This window comes from Sus scrofa, chromosome 4 (genome assembly GCF_054392235.1).
Source record: "Sus scrofa isolate SSC_HxYL_T2T_F1_AM1 chromosome 4, Sscrofa_HxYL_maternal_Yorkshire_Landrace_v2.0, whole genome shotgun sequence".
Classification (NCBI taxonomy): Eukaryota; Metazoa; Chordata; class Mammalia; order Artiodactyla; family Suidae; genus Sus; species Sus scrofa.
The window spans coordinates 84,438,201-84,460,233 of NC_139386.1; the positions used below are offsets into that span (position 1 = coordinate 84,438,201).

The 22,033-nt window shown below is 39.6% G+C and overlaps 1 protein-coding gene across 32 annotated transcripts in view; it reads right to left on the reverse strand.

Moving 5' to 3' along the window:
• SPIDR (scaffold protein involved in DNA repair) overlaps positions 1-22,033 on the reverse strand; it is a 315,912-nt gene that overhangs the window by 221,592 nt on the left and 72,287 nt on the right. For 22 of the 32 annotated variants that reach the window (XR_014843851.1, XR_014843850.1, XR_014843852.1 and 19 more), the window contains one exon: positions 2,534-2,781. The exons of the other annotated variants lie outside the window; for them this stretch is intronic. Coding sequence is in view for 15 of the 22 variants with exons in the window: in XM_085022425.1 (XP_084878551.1) it covers positions 2,534-2,781 (248 nt within the window). In the remaining 7 variants the exon portion in view is untranslated. The remainder of the gene's footprint in view (positions 1-2,533; positions 2,782-22,033) is intronic. 32 annotated transcript variants of the gene reach the window in all.

Consider the following 22,033-nt stretch of genomic DNA (forward strand, 5'->3'; position numbering starts at 1 on the left):
ACTGAAAGAAAGAAAGAACACAATACATATAAAAGAAGATTATTACTGTTAAGGATGCAGAATAACTTCTATGTTTAAAAACTAATTGGGAGTTCTCGTCGTGGCACAGTGGTTGATGAATCCGAATAGGAAACATGAGGTTACGGGTTCGATCCCTGCCCTTGCTCAGTGGGCTAAGGATCTGGCATTGCTGTGAGCTGTGGTGGAGGTCGCAGGCGCGGCTCAGATCCCGCGTTGCTGTGGCTCTGGCGTGGGCTGGTGGCTACAGCGCCGATTCGACCCCTAGCCTGGGAACCTCCATATGCTGCGGGAGCGGCCCAAGAAATGGCAAAAAACAAACAAACAAAAAAATAAAATAAAAAATAAATAAAAACTAATTGTGGGAGTTCCCATTAAGGCTCAGCAGTAATGAACCCAACTAGTATCCATGAGGATGCAGGTTCAAACCCTGGCCCCACTCAGTGGCCTAAGAATCCAGTGTTGTCATGAGCTGTGGTGTAGGCCAGCCACTGCAGCTCTGATTCGAACCCCTAGCCTGGGCACTTTCATACACCTCAGGTGCAGCCCTTTAAAAAAAAGGGGGGGGGGAGATGATGTGCACAATATGACCGACTGACAAAACTGACCACATAAAATATAAACTTTTATACACTGATCCAAATATATGTACACATATAAAATAATTTAATGCCAAAGAGCAAAGCTGGGAAACTCCAATTTTTATTTGAAAGTATGGAATGAAAATAATGAGAAAAATTCAAAGCCCAGTAAACTGTGAAAAGAACCTGAAGAGTCAATTTATAACAGAGAAAGTAAAAGATTAATAACCTTACTCTCTTCAAAAAGCCTCCTCATTTTCCCACCAAGGAAAACCAAACAAACCATAAATCCCCTTTCCTCTCATCTCAGGAAATGTCAGCTCTGTTCTTCCCAGCTGCTCATTAAGCCCATTCCCTGATCCCATTTTAAACCAGCCATCTATCCCTCTTTTTTCTGCTTTTTCTCGATAAAGTTTATTTCCTTTTGACATGACAACTACTTTACTTCTTGGCTCCTCACACACACACAGGCCTTCCCCTCAAAACAAGCAGGGCCTTCACTGAAGCCTCTGTTCACTGTCCTGTCTCCAGGACATGAAACAGTACTTGCCAGGCAGTATGTCCTCAATAGGGTTGGGAACAGGACTTTGTGTAATTGTGCAGGATTGTTGCGACTTAAACAATGATATTCAAATCCCTCTAATTAGCTTCCTTTCCCTTTTTCTCCAGAGATTTTTACAAACCACTACCATTCTCATTTGAGGCTATAACTTCCTCACTCTGGGCATAAGGCCTTCTGTCTTACTTTATGTAAACAAAAAATGGGCATCAACTGACTCAGGACACTACATTCATCCCACGAGTCTCGGTTACATCCTCATATTCTTCCCTCCACTCCTTTATTTAAGGCAGGCCTTCCTCCCCCATTTCTTTTCCTGGACATTAATGGCAATTACCCCTAACTCCCCTGTCTCCATGGGTCTTCCCTATTATTCTATAAATCCACCTCACCTTTTCTCTAGGATCGCTTTAGACACTGGAACTCATTCATGCCCAAACAAGCTTAGTTCTCCACTCCTTTTCTACCTTGAATCCCAGATTCTAGACACTTCTTGTCTCTACTCCTTGAGCCCCTCGCCTCCTCCCACAGCAGTTCACCGACACTGCCTGACACTGTCATTGGGCTCTGCTTGGTGTGTATCATACCTGCCCTATCTTCATGTAGACATACCCTAAACAGATCCCACACCATGTTCTTCATTGCCATGTTTATACTTTCTACTGTACTCCTTTTCCTTGAAACTCTCTACTGAGCCTGCTTTGGTGGCACTGTTTCCCACAAGTTCTCCTTCTCACTTTCATTAGGGTTCTGTCTTCACTGTTTTGTTCTAATTTAAAACACAAAAGAGATGATGTACAATGCAGGGCTGAGACATGCCCCCTCACATGGCACATCCCAGACCCCTTCACACACCCTTCTGGGCCCCCCATGGCCCCTATTTGTTCTTCACAAGCACACCAGCCACTTTCTTGCCTGTGAATCCTTGCTCTCATAAGTCTCTACATCTGTAAGTGTTTCCCTGGCCAACCACAATCACAAAAGTAACCTCTAGAGTCTATATTTCTACTTCCCCCTTTAGATATAAGTTACTCGAAAACAGGAACACACATTTTCTCATCTTACTTGTCTAAGACAACACTGGAACACTGGTGCTCAATAAAATTTGATAAACATAAATAACCAATTTCCATTAAGGAAAACAGTCTATATAAGCTGGTTATGACTGAAACAGTGACTGCTCAACTCAGATGAACAATTCCATATATTGCTTCCAGAAATCAGGACTCCGTAAATGATTCCTGGAATTACAATTCTATTCCATTAATCTTCCTTCCCAAGCAAGTAAGTATTCTTAAATTAACATTTTAGGTATTCGGGTTTTTTAAGAAAGAGGAAAATTTTTAAAAAAGTATTTAAAAAGGTGTAATTTAACCTTAAAAGCTTCTTTCTCGCTGAATTTTCTAGAGTCTTGGGAAGCTTTGTGTGTTTCTGGGGTGTGGATAAAACAGGTTCTGTAGATTTTAGCTTCGGGTTTATCAATCTCTCCATAACCCGTCTTCCATCTGATCCAAAATCCATGTGGTATTTGTGAGAGGATTCTGAATCAATGAACAAGGCATTCTCCGAGTCATTTTCTTTTTCACTATCTGATGAATACTCCAAAATTTCTGTAGGACTTGTCTGAAAAATATTAAAAGAAACGCAATTAAACCCGGAGAACTCTTTATTTAAATCTGTATTTATATATGCCTACTATTCTATTCCCTTATGATTATATTCACTGAAATAACTTTGTAAATATGGTATCTACAGCTTAAACTTCTATTCTGACACAAAATCCAAAGCAAGCAAGTCACAGACTCAAAGACAAGAGATTAAATCAACTGCAACACAGACAATATTTCACAGAATCCACCAAATTCAGTACAAATATTTCATTCTTCCTTCAATGAACTAAAAGAAATGTGCCACACATAATATCTCAGTTTCAGAAACTGAACTAATAACAACAACCTGAATGATCACAGTCATTGTAATCTCACAGGGATAGGGAAAAAGTATTGTTTTGATTTTGACTTTTAAAGTGGGGTAACTAGTATTCAATACTTGTTAAAAACCAAACTAAGAAAATTCTCTTCAAGTGTAAAACACTTTATTTACCAAAGTATTCTCCAAGGATAAAGATGAGAAACTGACTTTTCCCACACAATTCCAATATAATATTTTCTAGAGGCTAGTCTGAAACTGCTAATATCAACAGGAATGAGTCACTGAATCTTCTTCCTAACATTTTCAAAATTGTTTCTTCTTTCTTCTATTCAAATTACTGAACTACCAAATAAATAAGACTTTTTTTTTGAAAACCAGATTATAAAACAGGAATTCATACTCAACAGCCAATCCTAAAGAGAAGAATCAAAACGTTCTTTTGTGGTGTTTTCTGTCTTTGTTAGACATACACTAAAACTTTTAAGTGTCATAGGTATTTTATTTTCCCAATACTTGGTTTTGCAGATCAGTCCCACATTGTTCTAATGTCAGTAATAATTTATCCTTTAACATTCTAATTTTCCAGCCTATTAGTAGCCCCTCCTAATTTGATACCTACGCTAAACTTAATATTTACTAAATGTAAATTGTATATTTAGTTGAATGGATCTTCTGTACCCAGTCAATTCAGTGCCGCTATGGGGACTCTCAAGAGGAGCCTTTCTGTTGATGGTCAGCATGGACTGTGTCAGCGGTACTGTTGCAGGCACGTGGCTAGAGACAGTGAAGAGGATACAAGTAAATGAGGGTTATCACTTGTGGGTATAAGTGTGTGCATGTGTATGCATGTAGGTTGGCATTACGGTTTTCATCATTTCCTAATCTACACACGTTAGACAAAAGGCTTTTCACATGTGGCCTTTTTTGAAGATTTTAGAGTTAAAAACCTTTCTAAGAGCTTAAAAAGAGCTCACCACATCTCCTCTAAAAACCAGCTTGGGCAGTCACCTGTTACCAGGCACATTTAAAGTATGAAAAAGTAAATTAAAGGAATTCTCAAATGAAGAGCTTTGTTTCACTATCATTTTCACAGTCTCAGTTGTGTGCCTAAATTACTGCATTACTAAAGTTTTTTTTTTTTTTTCTGGCCGTGCTCACAAAATATGGAAGTTCCTGGGCCAGGTATTGAATCTCAGCCACACCTGCAACCTATGCCCCAGCTCTGATCCTTAACCAAATGTGCTCGGCTGGGGATCAAACCAGCAACACCACAGACAAGCTGGACCATTAACCCACTGTGCCGCAGGAGTAACTCTACTAAAGTGTTTAATTACTAAATGCTGCTAACCCATTAATAAATGCACAAGGGTTGTGTGTTCTCCCCATAACACTTTCTGAATAAGTATTAACAAGAGGGTGCAAAAAGAACCAGAGCAGCTTACACTGAAAATTAAGTTCCTCAACAATGAAAGCTTTATATATTGCTAGGGAACTCCAATTTTTTTTTCTTTTTTCTTTTTTTTTTGTCTTTTTGCCATTTCTAGGGCTGCTTCTGTGGCATATGGAGGTTCCCAGGCTAGGAGTCGAATCAGAGCCATAGCCTCTGGCGTACACCAGAGCCACAGTAACACCAGATCCGAGCGGCGTCTGCAACCTACACCACAGCTCATGGCAACGCCAGATCCTTAACCCACTGAGCAAGGGCAGGGATCGAACCCGCAACCTCATGGTTCCTAGTCAGATTCGTTAATCACTGCGCCACGACGGGAACTCCTCCGAGAACTCGAAATTTAATTTCATCTTTCTGTTGTGGAATGTCTTTTCTTTTAGTACTCTCAAGTTCTGCCCTCCCTGGTAAAGCAGGGCTTCTCAACCTTAGCACTACTGCCATTTCAGGCTGGATAATGTGAGGGCCTGTCCTATGCACTGCAGGGTGACAGCAGCATCCCTGGGCACTACCTACTAGATTGTACCATCACTCCCCACCAGTCGTGACTAAGCAAAAACATCTCTGGGCATTGCCAAATGTCCCCTGGGGGACAAAATCACCACTTGTTGAGAACCACTGTCCTAGCAAAATGTCAACAAATAACCAGCCCACATGTGACCTGTGCTAGGCACACAAATAAAGAAGCGAAGGGGACAGAGTGCTTTGTGGGGATGGGGAGTTCAGAATGCAATAGGCATAAAACAACTTTGCAGATGTATCGCAACTAAAGCTTTGTTCAGGCTCCATGGGAATAGGTAGGGCCCAGGGAATAGGGACAAAAGAAAGAGCTGCTGCTTAATAAGGAACTGCCACCTAAAACTGCATGCTAAGTCTAAGTTATTAGGCAGAGAGAGAAGGAAGTGCATCCAGGGACAAGGAACAGGAGGATCACACATATGAGGCCAGACAGAACAGAGCATATGCCAGAAAATCTATAAGCAGCAACTGACAGAGAGAAGGCTATTGAGTGCTTTGCAGACCACAGCAGAGAAGGCAACTTTATTCAGAGGCACTAGGGGAGCCACGGGACATTCCAATAGGGCCTAACCAAGTTGGATGAGAATATGGAACGATCATCCAAGCATTCTGAAGAACACACTCTAGTAAAAGCATGTAGGGAAAACAGTTAGAAGGCTATTCCACAATCAAAGCAAAACATAAAGAGGTTTAAGTGGTAGTGGGAGTAGACAGAAGTGAATTTAAAAGAAAATAAGAAAAGAGATATAACAATACTTAAGGACTCCCAGATGTTAGAAAAGAAAGTGGCCCAATATCATTGATGAATATAGATGCAAAAATTCTCAACAAAATCTTAGCCAACCGAATCCAACAACATACCAAAAAAATTATACACCATGACCAGGTTGGGTTCATCCCAGGTTCACAAGGATGGTTCAACATACGCAAATCAATCGGCATCATACAACACATTAACAAAAAAAAGTCAAAAATCATATGATCATCTCAATAGACGCAGAAAAAGCATTTGACAAAGTCCAACATCCATTCATGATCAAGACCCTCGCCAAAGTGGGTATAGAGGGAACATTCCTGAATATAATCAAAGCCATTTATGATAAACCCACAGCAAATATAATCCTCAATGGGGAAAAACTGAAAGCCTTCTCACTCAAATCTGGAACAAGACAGGGATGCCCACTCTCACCACTGCTATTCAAAATAGTTTTGGAAGTCCTAGCCACAGCAATTAGGCAAACAAAAGAAATAAAAGGCATCCATATAGGAAGAGAAGAGATCAAACTGTCACTGTATGCAGATGACATGATACTCTACATAGAAAACCCTAAGGACTCAACCCAGAAGCTACTTGAACTGATTAATAAATTCAGCAAAGTAGCAGGCTATAAGATTAACATTCAGAAGTCAGTCGCATTTCTGTATACCAGCAATGAAATATTAGAAAAGGAATACAAAAATACGATACCTTTTAAAATTGCACCTCACAAAATCAAATACCTCGGAATACACCTGACCAAGGAGGTAAAGGACCTATATGCCGAGAACTATAAAACTTTAATCAAAGAAATCAAAGGAGATGTAAAGAAATGGAAAGATATTCCATGCTCCTGGATTGGGAAAATCAATATAGTAAAAATGGCCATACTACCCAAAGCAATCTACAGATTCAATGCAATCCCTATCAAATTACCCATGACATTTTTCACAGAACTACAACAAACAATCCAAAAATTTATATGCAACAACAAAAGACCCAGAATTGCCAAAGCAATCCTGAGGAACAAAAACCAAGCAGGAGGCATAACTCTCCCAGACTTCAGGTAATATTACAAAGCCACAGTCATCAAAACAGTGTGGTACTGGTATCAAAACAGACAGACAGACCAATGGAACAGAATAGAGAATCTGGAAATAAACCCTGACACCTATGGTCAATTAATCTTTGACAAGGGAGGCAAGAACATAAAATGGGAAAAAGAAAGTCTATTCAGCAAGCATTGCTGGGAAACCTGGACAGCTGCATGCAAAGCAATGAAACTAGAACACACCCTCACATCATGCACAAAAATAAACTCCAAATGGCTGAAAGACTTAAATATACGACAGGACACCATCAAACTCCTAGAAGAGAACATAGGCAAAACATTCTCTGACATCAACATCATGAATATTTTCTCAGGTCAGTCTCCCAAAGCAATAGAAATTAGAGCAAAAATAAACCCATGGGACCTAATCAAACTGAAAAGCTTTTGCACAGCAAAGGAAACCCAAAAGAAAACAAAAAGACAACTTACAGAATGGGAGAAAATAGTTTCAAATGATGCAACGGACAAGGGCTTAATCTCTAGAATATGTAAGCAACTTATATAGCTCAACAGCAAAAAAGCCAATCAATCAATGGAAAAATGGGCAAAAGATCTGAATAGACATTTCTCCAAAGAAGATATACAGATGGCCAGCAAACACAGGAGAAAATGCTCAACATTGCTGATTATAAGAGAAACGCAAATCAAAACTACCATGAGATACCACCTCACACCAGTCAGAATGGCCATCATTAATAAATCCACAAATAACAAGTGCTGGAGGGGCTGTGGAGAAAAGGGAACCCTCCTGCACTGTTGGTGGGAATGTCAACTGGTACAGCCACGATGGAGAACAGTTTGGAGATACCTTAGAAATCTATACATAGAACTTCCATATGACCCCGCAATCCCACTCTTGGGCATCTATCCGGACAAAACTCTACTTAAAAGAGACACATGCACCCGCATGTTCATTGCAGCACTATTCACAATAGCCAGGACATGGAAACAACCCAAATGTCCATCCACAGAGGATTGGATTCGGAAGATGTGGTATATATACACAATGGAATACTACTCAGCCATAAAAAGAATGACATAATGCCATTTGCAGCAACATGGATGGAACTAGAGACTCTCATACTGAGTGAAATGAGCCAGAAAGACAAAGACAAATACCATATGATATCACTTATAACTGGAATCTAATATCCAGCACAAATGAACATCTCCTCAGAAAAGAAAATCATGGACTTGGAGAAGAGACTTGTGGCTGCCTGATGGGAGGGGGAGGGAGTGGGAGTGGGAGGGATCAGGAGCTTGGGCTTATCAGACACAACTTAGAATAGATTTACAAGGAGATCCTGCTGAATAGCATTGAGAACTTTGTCTAGATACTCATGTTGCAAGAGAAGAAAGGTTGAGGGAAAATATAATTGTAATGTATACATGTAAGGATAACCTGACCCCCTTGCTGTACAGTGGGAAAATAAAAAAAATTATAAAAAATAAATAAATAAATTAGGAGTTCCCTGGTGGCCTAGCGGTTAAAGATCTGGTATTGTCACTGCTACTGCAAGGGTTTGAACCCTGGCCTGGGAACTTCCACATTCTACAGATGCAGCCAAAAAATAAATTAATAAAAATGATTAAATTAAAATAAAAAGAAAAGAAAAGAAAGTGAAGGCAGAGTCAAAGGGAGACCCCAAGCATCTGGTTAGGCAACAAGTAAAGAAGGGTACATTTACCAAGGATGGGAATTCGGCAAACACATCTGGAGAGGGGTGGCTGCTAATACTAAATTTGGTTTTGCTATGTTAATACTGCAATGCCTATAACATAGTTTAGGTAAAACCGATCAAGAGACAGCAGCTGTATGGGTCTAGAGCCTTAAGAAAGGGATATGAGATGGAGATACAGGTTCAGGAATCACAAAAACAGAAATAGTGCATGGGAATCTGAGAGTTGGAAAAGATTGTCCATAGAAATGACGTAAAAGTGACAAGAGAAGGTCCAGTTTGGAACCTTGGGAATATCATCAACATTTAGGCTATATTCAGGTGAGAAGAGACAGAAAAGTGGATTGGATTTGAGCAAAAAGAGACTGTGTAGATATGACCCCAACATCATCTCCTGCTCAGCCCTGCCCTCAAGAGCAGGTTATCTTGAGCAATTTACTTAACTATTCTATGCCTGTTTTCTCACCTTTCATTTAGAGAAATAATAACCTCTAACACATCAAGCATTTAGTAAATGTTTTAAATTTTATATTTCTAATTTTTCTATTTACTTTTTAACTTTTTTTTTCTTGATTCCAAAGAGGATCTCTATGTAAAGAATGAGGAATACAACAAATAACATCTTCAGCAGCCAATCAAAAGGACAAGCAATGCCTTAGCCAGCAGAGGAAAAATGTATTCTTCACACAGGCATTTCTAATTTCTAATGGGAAACAAATGGCCATAATAAAAATCTTTAGGAAAAGATAGCAAGAAGCAACACTTTAGCACATTTTATTTTAGACCCGTCCTCCTCACAAGCCTGAATCCTGATGAATGTGTCCTCACATGGACACAGAAAGGAATTACAGCACACCAAACACTAGCTGTCTTGCCCCAGCCTGACAGGAACTCACGTTCTTTTACAAAGGATGGTGTGTGCCTGTGCACACATGTACACACACACGTGTGTGTGCATGAGCCGAGGTGCCAAGTGCCTAAAATGGGAAGAGAAGAATCAACGACAGGTCAGAGGAGCTGCAGATTGAGAAGCTCCAGTTTACATTTTATCTTTATTTTGTAGAATCTGATTAATTAGAAAGAAGGGCTATGAGTTTTGGGGTAAAAAAGACGTGGTACTAAATTACAGCTCAGCTATTTTATTGTTTTGGAGTTGCACAGTTATTTCACTGACTCTCCCATTCCTCAGTTGAATCACTCAAAAATAGAAAAATTCTTCTAGAAATACTTTGAGAATTAGAGGTAACCACTAATTATTATGAAATAATTCAAGCACATGGAAAAGTATAAGAAATAAAAAATACATGTATTCATTACACAATCACCCTTCATCAAATATTAGCACATATAATTTTTTCTTCAGTATGTATTTATTTATTTATTTGTCTTTTTGCCTTTTCTAAGGCCGCTTCCATGGCATATGGAGATTCCCAGGCTAGGGGTCTAATCGGAGCCATAGCCACCGGCCTATGCCAGAACCACAGCAACGCAGGATGTGAGCCTCTTCTGTAACCTACACCACAGCTCATGGCAACACCCGATCTTCAACCCACTGAGCAAGGCCAGGGATCAAACCCGCAACCTCATGATTCCTAGTTGGATTCGTTAACCACTGCGCCACGACGGGAACTCCCAGTTCTTTTTTTTTAAATGATGCAGTTGAAATTTCCTGTCTCTCTCTTCCTGTTCTAGCTTTCCTCCTTCCTAGAGGTAACTCTCTCCTGAATTTGATGTTTCATTAACATCCTGTTTTTATTCTTTTTTATCACACACACATTAAGAACTGTACAGTATTATTTCGTAAGCTTTTAAACTTTGTACAAAATTATAAAATGGTATCTTATGAACACAGCTCTGAATAACCCACTTTTCTCATTAATGTTATCTTTTTTATATTTATCCATGTTCCTACATGTAGCTCTATTTCAGTGATGCCCAATGCAAGAAAGGTATGTAACTTTAAATTTTCTAGTAGCAATATTAATAAAAGGATGAAACTAATTTAACAATGTTATTTAACCAAGTATATCTAGGCTATTATCATTTCTTTTCTTTCTCAAGTTTCACTAGAAACACCTTCAACAGTCCCTTCACGGCAGTCTCAGTTTCTGCTTCCATGCACATCAAAACTCTTCAGGGAGTTCCCATGGTGGCACAGGGGAAACGAATCCAACTAGGAACCATGAGGTTGCAGGTTCGATCTCTGGCCTCGCTCAGTGGGTTAAGGATCCGGTGTTGCCATGAGCTGTGGGCGTAGGTTGCAGATGCAGCTTGGATCTGGTGATGCTGTGGCTGTGGCATGGGCCAGCAGCTGTAGCTCTGATTAGACCCCTAGCCTGGGAATCTCCATATGCTGCAGGTGTGGCCCTAAAAAGCAAGCAAACAAACAAACAAAATGCTTCCAGCCTCCACAAACCCAGTTCCAAAGCCATTTCCACATTTAAGGTATTTGTGTCAGCACCACCACACTTCTCAGCGCCAATTTCTATATTAGTCTGCTCAGGCTGCCATAGCAAAATATGAAATAGAGGAAGAGAGAGAGAAATTTTCTCTGCTTTTCTTGGAAGGCTAACCAACTGGTGCCCTCTGAAAACTTTCATATAAGCTTACTTTCTTCAGGTATAAAACCCAGTTACAGAAATAATACAGAAGAGAAAATTAGTATCTTTTGCAGCAGAATAAATACTGCAGTGTTCAAATTCAGAGAGCCAAAGAATGACTACGTAGCTATGATCATAGCCAATGTTTAAAACATAATAAAATTACTAGTGTAATTCCTTTTCTCTCCTCTGATCCAATGAACTTTAGAACTAAAAGTCTCCTGAATTAGTGATTAAATATCACAAACAACAAGATTAAGACATGAGCAAGGAGTAGTTCCTGTGAATTGGTCAGCAAAGGTAAGGACAACATCCCAACCTGTCCACAGCTGAAGTCACCTGCAATTTACCAAACCCATACCGGCTCAGTTTCCAAAAGTCAGCAATACGCTGTGGGAGACATCCGATACAATTTATTTCTGACCAGCCTCCTCCCTGTGGCAGAGAACCAACTACCTTTCTACCAAGGAGATAGCCATCCACTTCCAAGCAGCCACAGGGGTGGCCTCCAAGGTATGAACCATGTGTCACTATAACAACTGACCAGAGCTGAGACAAGCAGACTCTTGCTCTGCAGATCTTGAATTGAGAGATACAGAGTCTGGGAAGTAGAAGCTGAGAGACACTAATGACAAATCTCTAAAGGAAATATCCAGGAGTTCCTACTGGTGAGGCTCCCAGAGCTCCCTGAGGCCCAGCTCGCCCTTCAGCTTTTTCTTAGGTTCCTCAGGGTACACTTGCATGATTCCAAAAAAAATTTACTCTTCCTCTTAAACTGGCTACATTTATTTTCTGTTACTTGCAACTAAGAAGATTAACCATGTGCTAAATACAAGTACAGAAATGTTCCACTGAACAAATACTTATTAAGTACACACTATGTGTACGGTGTTATGCAAGAGTGAAAATTTAATGAGACATAAAGTGCTTGAAATCAAATAAAGGAGATATTATAAGCATGGCTCATGTTAAACGATCCAAACGGGCAAAGAATGGGGCCCTTGTTTCTTGCTGATTTGAAACCAGCAGACATACTGGAAGAGAGTAAAACCTATACTGAGTCTCATAGGATTGAAAAATTCTTAACATTTAAAGATAAAAAAAGAGAAAACACACAAGGCAGGAAAAGTACTATGGGTATTCAAGATATACAGACAAGTCTAGACAAAACAGAGTTTAGAGTTCACGTTGGGAGGCAAGATACAATAGCGACAACCTTAATTCTCAAGATTCGGTGTGTGGGGGTTCCCTTGTGGCACAGCAGGTTAAGGATCTGGCACTGTCATTGCAGCAGCTTGGGTCACTGCTGAGGCAAAGGTTTGATCCCTGGCCCAGGAACTTCCAAACGCCACAGTAGCCGCCAAAAAAAGTGGAAGGAAAAAAAGGAAAGGAAGGGAAGGAAGGGAAGAGAGGGAAGGAAGGAAAGGAAGAAAAATATTGGGTATGTATCTAGAGAGAGCACACCTGTTCTCTTACATAAAGATAATCAAATGACCCATCATCAATGGAGGATACGTTCTAAATTTATTTATTGGACTAGTAATAAATTTGGGCAAATTCGCTCACATCCTTCCAATGTGGTTTCTTGGTACCAGTGACTGCTCTGGGCCAGTGGTACAGTACATGTCTTCAGACTTGTTTCTATTCCCAGTCCCACTGCTGAAATGCAATTAAGTTACTATATTGTTTTAATGTACTAGAAGTCATTCAGCACACTGGCAAGTGCTAATTCATTTCTGGTCTACTACTTTAATAATTACTATTCTAAAACTGTTCGGTAACCAAATAGCACTAATGAAAATGATAGGGATGGAGTAGGATAGTTACACAGGTAGTTGTATAAGTCCCAGTAGGGGACCACAGATAGAGAAGGAAACCTAGGGAACTTTGGGAGACCACTATAAGTTAACGAGCACTCAAGAAAGCCAACAGAATGAAGCAGACTTGCTTAACTATAAACCACAAGTCATGCCTCCAGTCAATAAAAGATAAAAAGAGGCCTGCATTCAAGTTCAGCAAGAAAATGGCCCTAGGGACCAAGGGAGGGAGTTTAAGGACTGCCCTTCTGCTGATCTGACAGTACTAGTTTGACCTTATAGGGTCAAATACTCTCCTATTGGATATGAATGAGGAGCTAATAATGTAAGCCTGTGGCTACTCAAAGAATGAGGAAGAGGCAGTCTTTTCCCACTCCCCAGTTCCCTTGGATTATAAAAATTTAGCCCACCTAATGCTCAGGGCAGAGCCTCCTTGCCTGCCTGCTTGCATCTCACAAGCATCATATCTTAATAAATCTATTTCTTGCCTATCATTTTGTCTCTCAATGAATTCCTTCTGCACCAAGGCACAAAGAACCTGAACCTCCGTAAGTCCAGACGCTGGGTGAGTAATTCTAATTTAAAAACCATGGGTTCAAGTCCCAATCTGGGTTCTGGCTAGTTTCAAGTCCTAAGTGCTGTCAGTTTCAAAAATACTTCAGATAAAGAATTACTTGGTTTAAGTAAAGTACTAGGAAAAGCCAAATTTCATGAGTCAAGATAGTGGTGGTACTACCAATTGAAACAGAGAACACATTTATAAGCAAAGAAAGGGGAAAGAAGATAATTCTTTGGAACTCAAGGAGTTTTAAACAATCTCCAGACTACCCTAGAGACACAGAGCTACCTGGCAGGAGGCTGGAAATTCAGCTGCTTGGCCAAGAGGCCACGGCAGAAGAAATGACTCAAGACACTGACCTATGAGATGCCCTCATGGAAAACACCAGTGAGGACAAGCTGGCCTCAGCACTAATTTCTAGGCCCCCTGAACCTAGTTAAGGTGCATTTATAACTTCAGCCTCATAGTGGACTATCTCCTACAGATTGTATGATAGGAATCACAATGGCTCCATGACTTCCACTACTTTCAGAGATTGTTTATTTTGATCATCTATAATACTGAGTGCCAAGATTATTAAAAAAACAAAAAAAAAAAAACAAAAAAAACGGACCCCCAGCAACTCTCCCTTATAATCTGGCAGTTACCTGGCAGTGCATACAACATCTGGGTGATAATTAGAGTGAGAATGTGTGTGGAAACACATTCATACTTATGAGAGTTGATTAAAAAAAACCCAGAATTTAAAAAACCCTGCAATTTACTAAATAGGTGGATATTCAACAATATTATATACTATCTTTTTTAAAAAACAGATTTTAAACAACTATCATAAATTTTAATTAAAAACTTTAATTAGCATAATATTCTATGCAATTCATCTGATACTCTAAAGCTACTTCCTAAAATCCTATCTACAAATTTCTTCATGAGTTGTTCAGGAAAGATTCTTGTAAGTAAAGAGCTACCCATGAACTCAAGTGTCCTAATTCCTATAAATCAAATCTTAATCTAAATCTGTGTATGAAAGTCCAGAAGTGTAGGGTTTCCTGGATAAAAACTGTGTCCACTAACAAAGGGAGAAATTAAACTGCAAGATTAAGCAGATCCTCACATTAAAGCAAATGTAACCAATCAGCCAAATGAAACACTGCTCTTAAACATTCAGAAATTAAAGCTTTTAATTCTAAAATTTATAGAAAGGTCACACTAAGAGCAACAATGGACCATCAGTAATAAATGATAACCTCTTTATTTTTATTTTATTTTTTTATTACTCAAATGAATTTATCACGTCTGTAGTTGTATAATGATCATAACAATCTGATTTCACAGGATTTCCATCCCATGGCCCAAGCACATCTCCCCATCCCCCAAACTGTCTCCTCCAGAGACTGTTTCACTTAGCATGACAGTTTTTCAATGTCTGTGAGTCAGCATCTGTTCTGCAAAGAAGTTCAGTCTGTCCTTTTTTCAGATTCCTCATGTCAATGAAAGCATTTGATGTTGGTGTCTCATTGTATGGCTGATTTCACTTAGCATGACAGTTTCTAGGCCCATCCATGTTGATAAAAATGCCAGTATTTCGTTCATTTTAATGGCTGAGTAATACCCCATTGTGTATATGTACCACATCTTCTTGATCTACTCTTCTGTTGATGGACATTTAGGTTGTTTCCATGTTTTGGCTATTGTAAATAGTGCTGCAATGAACAGTGGAGTACATGTGTCTTTTTGAGTTGTGGTTTTCTCTGGATAGATGCCCAGGAGTGGGATTGCTGGATCAAATGGTAGTTCTATTTTTAGTTTTCTGAGGAATCTCCATACTGCTTTCCACAGTGGTTGCACCAGTTTACAATCCCACCAACAGTGTACTAGGGTTCCTTTTTCTCCACACCCTCTTCAGCACTTAGTGTTTGTAGACTTTTTGATGAGGGCCATTCTGGCTGGTGTAAGGTGGTACCTGATAGCGGTTTTGATTTGCATTTCTCTAATGATGAGTGACGCTGAACATCTTTTCATGTGTTTCTTGGCCATCTGTATGTCTTCTTTGGAGAACTGTCTGTTTAGATCTTCTGCCCATTTTTTGATGGGGTTGTTTGTTTTTTTGGTATGGAGCTGCAGAAGGTGTTTATAAATTTTGGAGATGAATCCCTTGTCAGTCGATTCACTTGCAATGATTTTCTCCCATTCTGTGGGTTGCCTTTTCGTGTTGTTTAGGGTTTCCTTTGCTGTGCAGAAACTTTTAAGTTTGATTAGGTCCCATTTGTTTATTTTTGTTTTTACTGTCAGTACTCTAAGAGGTGGATCTGAGAAGATGCTGCTGTCGTTTATGTCAGAGAGTGTTTGGCCTATGTTTTCCTTTAAGAGTTTGATAGTGTCTGGTCTTACATCTAGGTCTTTAGTCCATTTGGAGTTTATTTTTGTGTATGGTGTTAGGGAGTGTTCTAATTTCATTCTTTTCCATGTGGCTTTCCAGTTTTCCCAGCACCACTTATTGAAGTAGCTGTCCTTTCTCATTGTATATTCTTGCCTCCTTTGTCATAGATTAGTTGATCAGTGGAACAGGATAGAAAGCCCAGAATTAACCTCTTTATTTTTAAATGATACCTTTGTAGCTAAATACCTACTCAAGTGGTAAAACAAAAGAAAGACTAAACTAAAATCATTCCTTGAGAAAACCAATTATGGGACAGAAAAAGCTCACTTTATTTCATGCAAAAACAAAAGCCTCAAGCCCTGGTCTCAGCCCAGGTTAGAAGGCGTTTCCCCCAGTGAAGTACCTTGTGTACCTACCAGCCCTGCTGTGGGGGCAGGTGCTGGCTGCACCCTACCTGGCAGGGCGAAGTCCTGCAGCACTGGTTTCTGCTCTCCAGGGCTTTCCACCCAATTACTGGCTAGCCCAGACCTGCCCTGTGAGGATCTTACAAGATCAACAAGAGCTGGACTATGCTAAATTCACCATGTTTATCCAGGTTCAGCCTCTTTTTCTTCAAGTCACACTAAAATGAGAACAGTTGGGAATCTTAAGGAAATAATAAGAAAATTATAAGCTCTTATCTGATTAGAAGCTTTTAAATCCAGTAACAACCACTAAATATTTTTAAGGAGGATAAAAGGTAGGAGCAACAGCAAAAATGCTCAAGAAAATATGCCACAGCAACTGTGATGGTAAAATTACCAAAACCAAGACAGCGCTTAAAAATTACAGGGAATGAAAGAGTACTGGTGGCTGATAAGCCTACAAATTTAGTTAGCAAATGCTTTAATTTTCACTTCCAATTCTAAAATGGAATTCATTCACTTAACAAATTAGTTTAATGCCTGCTATGTATCAAAATTCATTCTGGGTACAATGGATATAGTGGTGGAGGGGACACCAAAATCCTTATCCATGTGGTTTTTAAATTCTAGTAGAATCATAACACACAGACAGACACAAACTCCTTAATTAACGTGGGCTGTTCTCTGGCTATTTATCAAGAACTAGCGTGAAACTTGAGTGAAAAAGAACTAGTGTGAAAAAAGATAGCAACACCACCTAGAATGGAAGACTCCAAGCTACTAACAATTTTATGTTCTATTGGGATTAAAAATAAATAAAAGCAACATAATTCTAGACAACAGAGCCTTAAACTACAGATAGGAGATATACTTTCACTGTTTACTTTGTATGCTTTTTGTGACAGAAACTTTATACATGAAAATCATTGCCAGCTACTGAGAGGGAAAACAAAAGCTACAGATTTTTCTCACACATTCAGAAAAAAAAAAAAAACACCACATCTTTTCTGAGGTAAACAGGTTTAACAAGCTACACCCATGGTTACACCTCTGTAAACCACTTGGCTTGCCTTCCTCAAACCAAATATTTCCAACCTTAAATTCCAGCCTGATGAGAACTACACAACTCAAATTCTACCAACATGGGTTCACGAAAGCACCACTCCACCTCATCTTAGTGTCCAAAATGTCTGCTCTGAGGAGCCCAACGAGGAAATGAGAAACAGCAGGGCAAAGGCTCATAAGAGAAAAGGTGACAAAGAGAGAAACTGCAACACTCAAGAAGGAACCTGCTGGGTCAAAGTTCACCCAGCAGCAGCTGATCATAAGAGCCTACGGGCCCAAGGCCACAAAGGCACTGCAGCAGAAGCAGAGACCCACCAGAACCAGGATCACATGGCCTGGCAAATAACTCTAACAAAGAAAAGCACCCTCCCTCCAAGGAATACAGCATACAACTGGAATATGGATGCAGCCTGTGACACAACCTACAGACCATTCTCTCTGTTTAAAATATATTAAAAGACACAGCCCGTCTTTGTCAACACTGTTGTCTAGCAGACCCAGACAAGGGCAGGCATATGTACTCTGGTTTGCTGGAGGCTAAGGGGCATCCAACTCAAACCTACACTCAAAAGAGAAGCCTCAAAATTAACAGAGAAGCAAAAATGCCAGCATACTCAAAAAATTAATGTGTTCATTTATGCAAATAAACCCAGAGGCAAGACATAGGTTGTTGCTCGTTATAAGCCAGGCTTTGCTTTTATTCAAGGCAAAAGAATTAAAATCCTATACAAACTATTAGGTACAAAATAAGCTACAAGGATATACTGTACAACATGGGGACTGTAGACAATATTTTATAATAATTATAAATGGAGTATAGCATTTAAAAATTGTGAATCACTATATCATACACCTGTAAGATATATAATATTGTACAGCAACTATATTTCAATTAAAAAAAAAAAAACTAACCTAACCAAAACTAAAATAAAATCCTACACAATGAGGATGGGGTTGGGGTGTGGGGTTGGAATGAAAGAAATGGAGGGAGGAGCTTGGAGAAGGGAGAAGACTTCAAAGGAAAAAAGCCAGGTAGGAGTTCCCATCATGGTGCAGCAGAAATAAATCCGACTAGGAACCATGAGGTTGCGAGTTCGATCCCTGGCCTTGCTCAGTGGGTTAAGGATCCAGCATTGCTGTGAGCTGTGGTATAGGCTGCAGATGCGGCCAGGATTTGGCATTGCTGCAGCTCTGGCGTAGGCTGGCAGCAGTAGTTCCGATTAGACCCCTAGCCTGGGAACTTCCACATGCCTTGGGAGCAGCCCTAAAAAAAAAAAAAAAAAAAAAAGACAAGAAAAGAAAAAAGCCAGGTAAATGCCCTAAGGAATGAGGGACAAACAAAAGCAAAAACAGTGAAAAGCTGGTACACAGACTCACAGGGTTACAGGGCCTAGGGTATACCCTCCAAACATGGGTTCCAGGAGGTGTTAATAGGCATTAAGAGAAAAGGGAGCACTGCCATCAATCACCTTAAATTCTGAGATTTCTTAGGAGCCTTTAATATGTCCTTCCGCAGTGTGACCTTTAGGAAGAAGTTGTAATTTTTCGTAATTTCTTCTACTTCTATCCTCTTACATGTTATATGCTGAATATAATTTAGTATTTTCTTGACAACTCACAATTCTGTTTGTGGATAACCATTATTTTGGACTTGGAGATACTGCAGTTCTGCAAATGCCAGATGGGTTTCCTTTCCCTCTATTTACAAGGTTGCTGGCTGGCCTTGATCCTATGATGCCCAAGTGTGTTTCTAGCCACCTCTCTGATTGACTATCAAAGTCACAGACTTCTTGTTTGCTTTGGGTTTGAAACCAGGAAACAGGCTCAGTGTTGGACATCAGGAGGACTATAAAGGCTAATAAAATATAGATTCTGCTTTTTAGATATTTATATCTGGGAGTTCCCGTCGTGGCGCAGTGGTTAACAAATCTGACTAGGAACCATGAGGTTGCAGGTTCGATCCCTGGCCTTGCTCAGTGGCTACAGCTCTGATTTGACCCCTAGCCTGGGAACCTCCATATGTTGCGGGAGTGGCCCAAGAAACGGCAAAAAGACAAAAAAAAAAAAAAAAAAAGAAAGAAAGAAATTTATATCTGGCTACTTGTCCACAACTGAGTGAAGGCAAAAACACGTGCTGTAAAGGAAATCTAACAGCAATTATTTCAAAGGTCCAAGGCCTTGTTCCAGATCCAAGGTTAGCTGAAAAGCCTCAATCGGACTTGTGGCCATATCTTATATAAAATGAAAATGTTTCTTCAAAATAATCAAACTTTATCAAATATTAATCCTCACAAAATTCCTTTGAGGGGAAAAGAGGACAAACTAGGTAAAATTAACCAGAGGAAGATAAAATGATTTATATGTAGTTGTCCAGAGTTACACATCGCATTAAGTGAAGAGTCTAAGGAATTCCCAATATCCACACAGGATCCTAAACACATGATACCAGCCTCTGTCTAGAAAATAATGCCAGCCAAAAGAACAGAGGAAAATTTACAAACACACACACACACTTAACTTCAACAGCTACAAAAATGCAACAAGGCAAAATGAAATATCTTCAGAGATTTAGAAGAAATTTGTCTGCTGCATTTTCCACACATAAGGGTCAATAAAGGTGATTCAGCAAACACTTTACATTAGTATTAAGGAATTTAAAAGGTATAAAGTTTCATGATGCTCATTTTATCATTATTTCAATAACTAAAAGATAACATTTAACATACTATTGGGAATTTTATTGGCCATAATGAGCTAAAACTATATTATGTAATCCGGACAAAACTCTACTTAAAAGAGACACGTGCACCCTCGTGTTCATTGCAACACTATTCACAATAGCCAGGACATGGAAACAACCCAAATGTCCATCCACAGAGGATTGGATTCGGAAGATGTGGTATATATACACAATGGAATACTACTCAGCCATAAAAAAGAATGACATAATGCCATTTGCAGCAACATGGATGGAACTAGAGACTCTCATACTGAGTGAAATGAGCCAGAAAGACAAAGACAAATACCATATGATATCACTTATAACTGGAATCTAATATCCAGCACAAATAAACATCTCCACAGAAGAGAAAATCATGGACTTGGAGAATAGACTTGTGGCTGCCCGACAGGAGAGGGAGGGAGTGGGAGCTTGGGCTTATCAGACACAACTTAGAATAGATTTACAAGGAGATCTTGCTGAGTAGCATTGAGAACTATGTCTAGATACTCATGTTGCAACAGAACAAAGGGTGGGGGAAAATGTATACATGTAAAAATAACTTGATCCCCATGCTGTACAGCAGGAAAAAAAAATTGTGTCATTCATGAAAAAAACAAACAAACAAAAACTATATTATGTAGATAAGTCATCTCTAAAAACAATTACTCTTTAACATTCATGCAAGAACATGAATTATGAAAAAAAAAGTGTCAGGCCGTCTCAGTCTCTATAAAAGCTAGGCACAGCAAGACAGTCTACTCTTAAGAAGATACTTGGTTTAATCTGTAAATTCAAATTATCTTGGTGAAATTTTAAAGACCTATGATACTATAAAGTTATGCTGGGCTTGCCTTTTGAAGTCATTTAGAAACTTCTTACTTGAAAATAAGGTAATGCTGGAGTTCCCGTCGTGGCACAGTGGTTAACGAATCCGACTAGGAACCATGAGGTTGCGGGTTCGGTCCCTGGCCCTGCTCAGTGGGTTAACGATCTGGCGTTGCCGTGAGCTGTGGTGTAGGTTGCAGACGCGGTTCGGATCCTGCGTTGCTGTGGCTCTGGTGTAGGCCGGTGGCTATGGCTCCGATTCGACCCCTAGCCTGGGAACCTCCATATGCCACAGGGGCGGCCCAAGAAATAGCAAAAAAAAAAAAAAAAAAAAAAAAAGAAAAGAAGATAATGCTGACTAAAAATAACCAATTCACTAAAAAAGCATATTTGAAATATAATTGTAACTATCAGAACATTTTATATATACATGAAACCACATACATAAAACACTGTATAGCAGAGCACTTAAAACCAGCAAACATTCACCTATGTTTCTGAGCACTGATTATGGAGTGTGTCAGGAATGCTAACTCAGCAACCAACATGCAGTCAGAAGGGCTGCTTTTGGAGTTCCCTTGTGGCACAGTAGGTTAAGGATTCAGTGTTATCACTGCAGCGTGCACAACCAAAAAAAAAAAAAAAACCAATAAAGAACGGCTGCTTTCCTCACTGGCCCTTGATAGCATATGAGAAATGATCTCTTGGAATATTCAAACTGATAGAAATATCTTGCACACTCAGTACCTTGATCATACTGTACTACTCTGTCTAAATGGTATATCCAAATAATGTAATCTATGGTGAACAACTGCCTTCCTTCTGCGAGGGTGGGTTTGGTCAATCACTGAGCACTGTTACCAGCTAGACAAATCCTCCCAGGAACCAGTAAGATTATTACATTCTGCACATGCTGCTGCAGTCATTGCTTGGGAATCAAGCATGTCATGTGCAAGCCCTCGGATAGGACTCTTGGAAGCTTGTGCCTGGTTCTCCCAACTGCTCTTGATGCACCCTTCTTCTGTAGACTGTGCTTGGTATCATTTGCTGTAATAAAC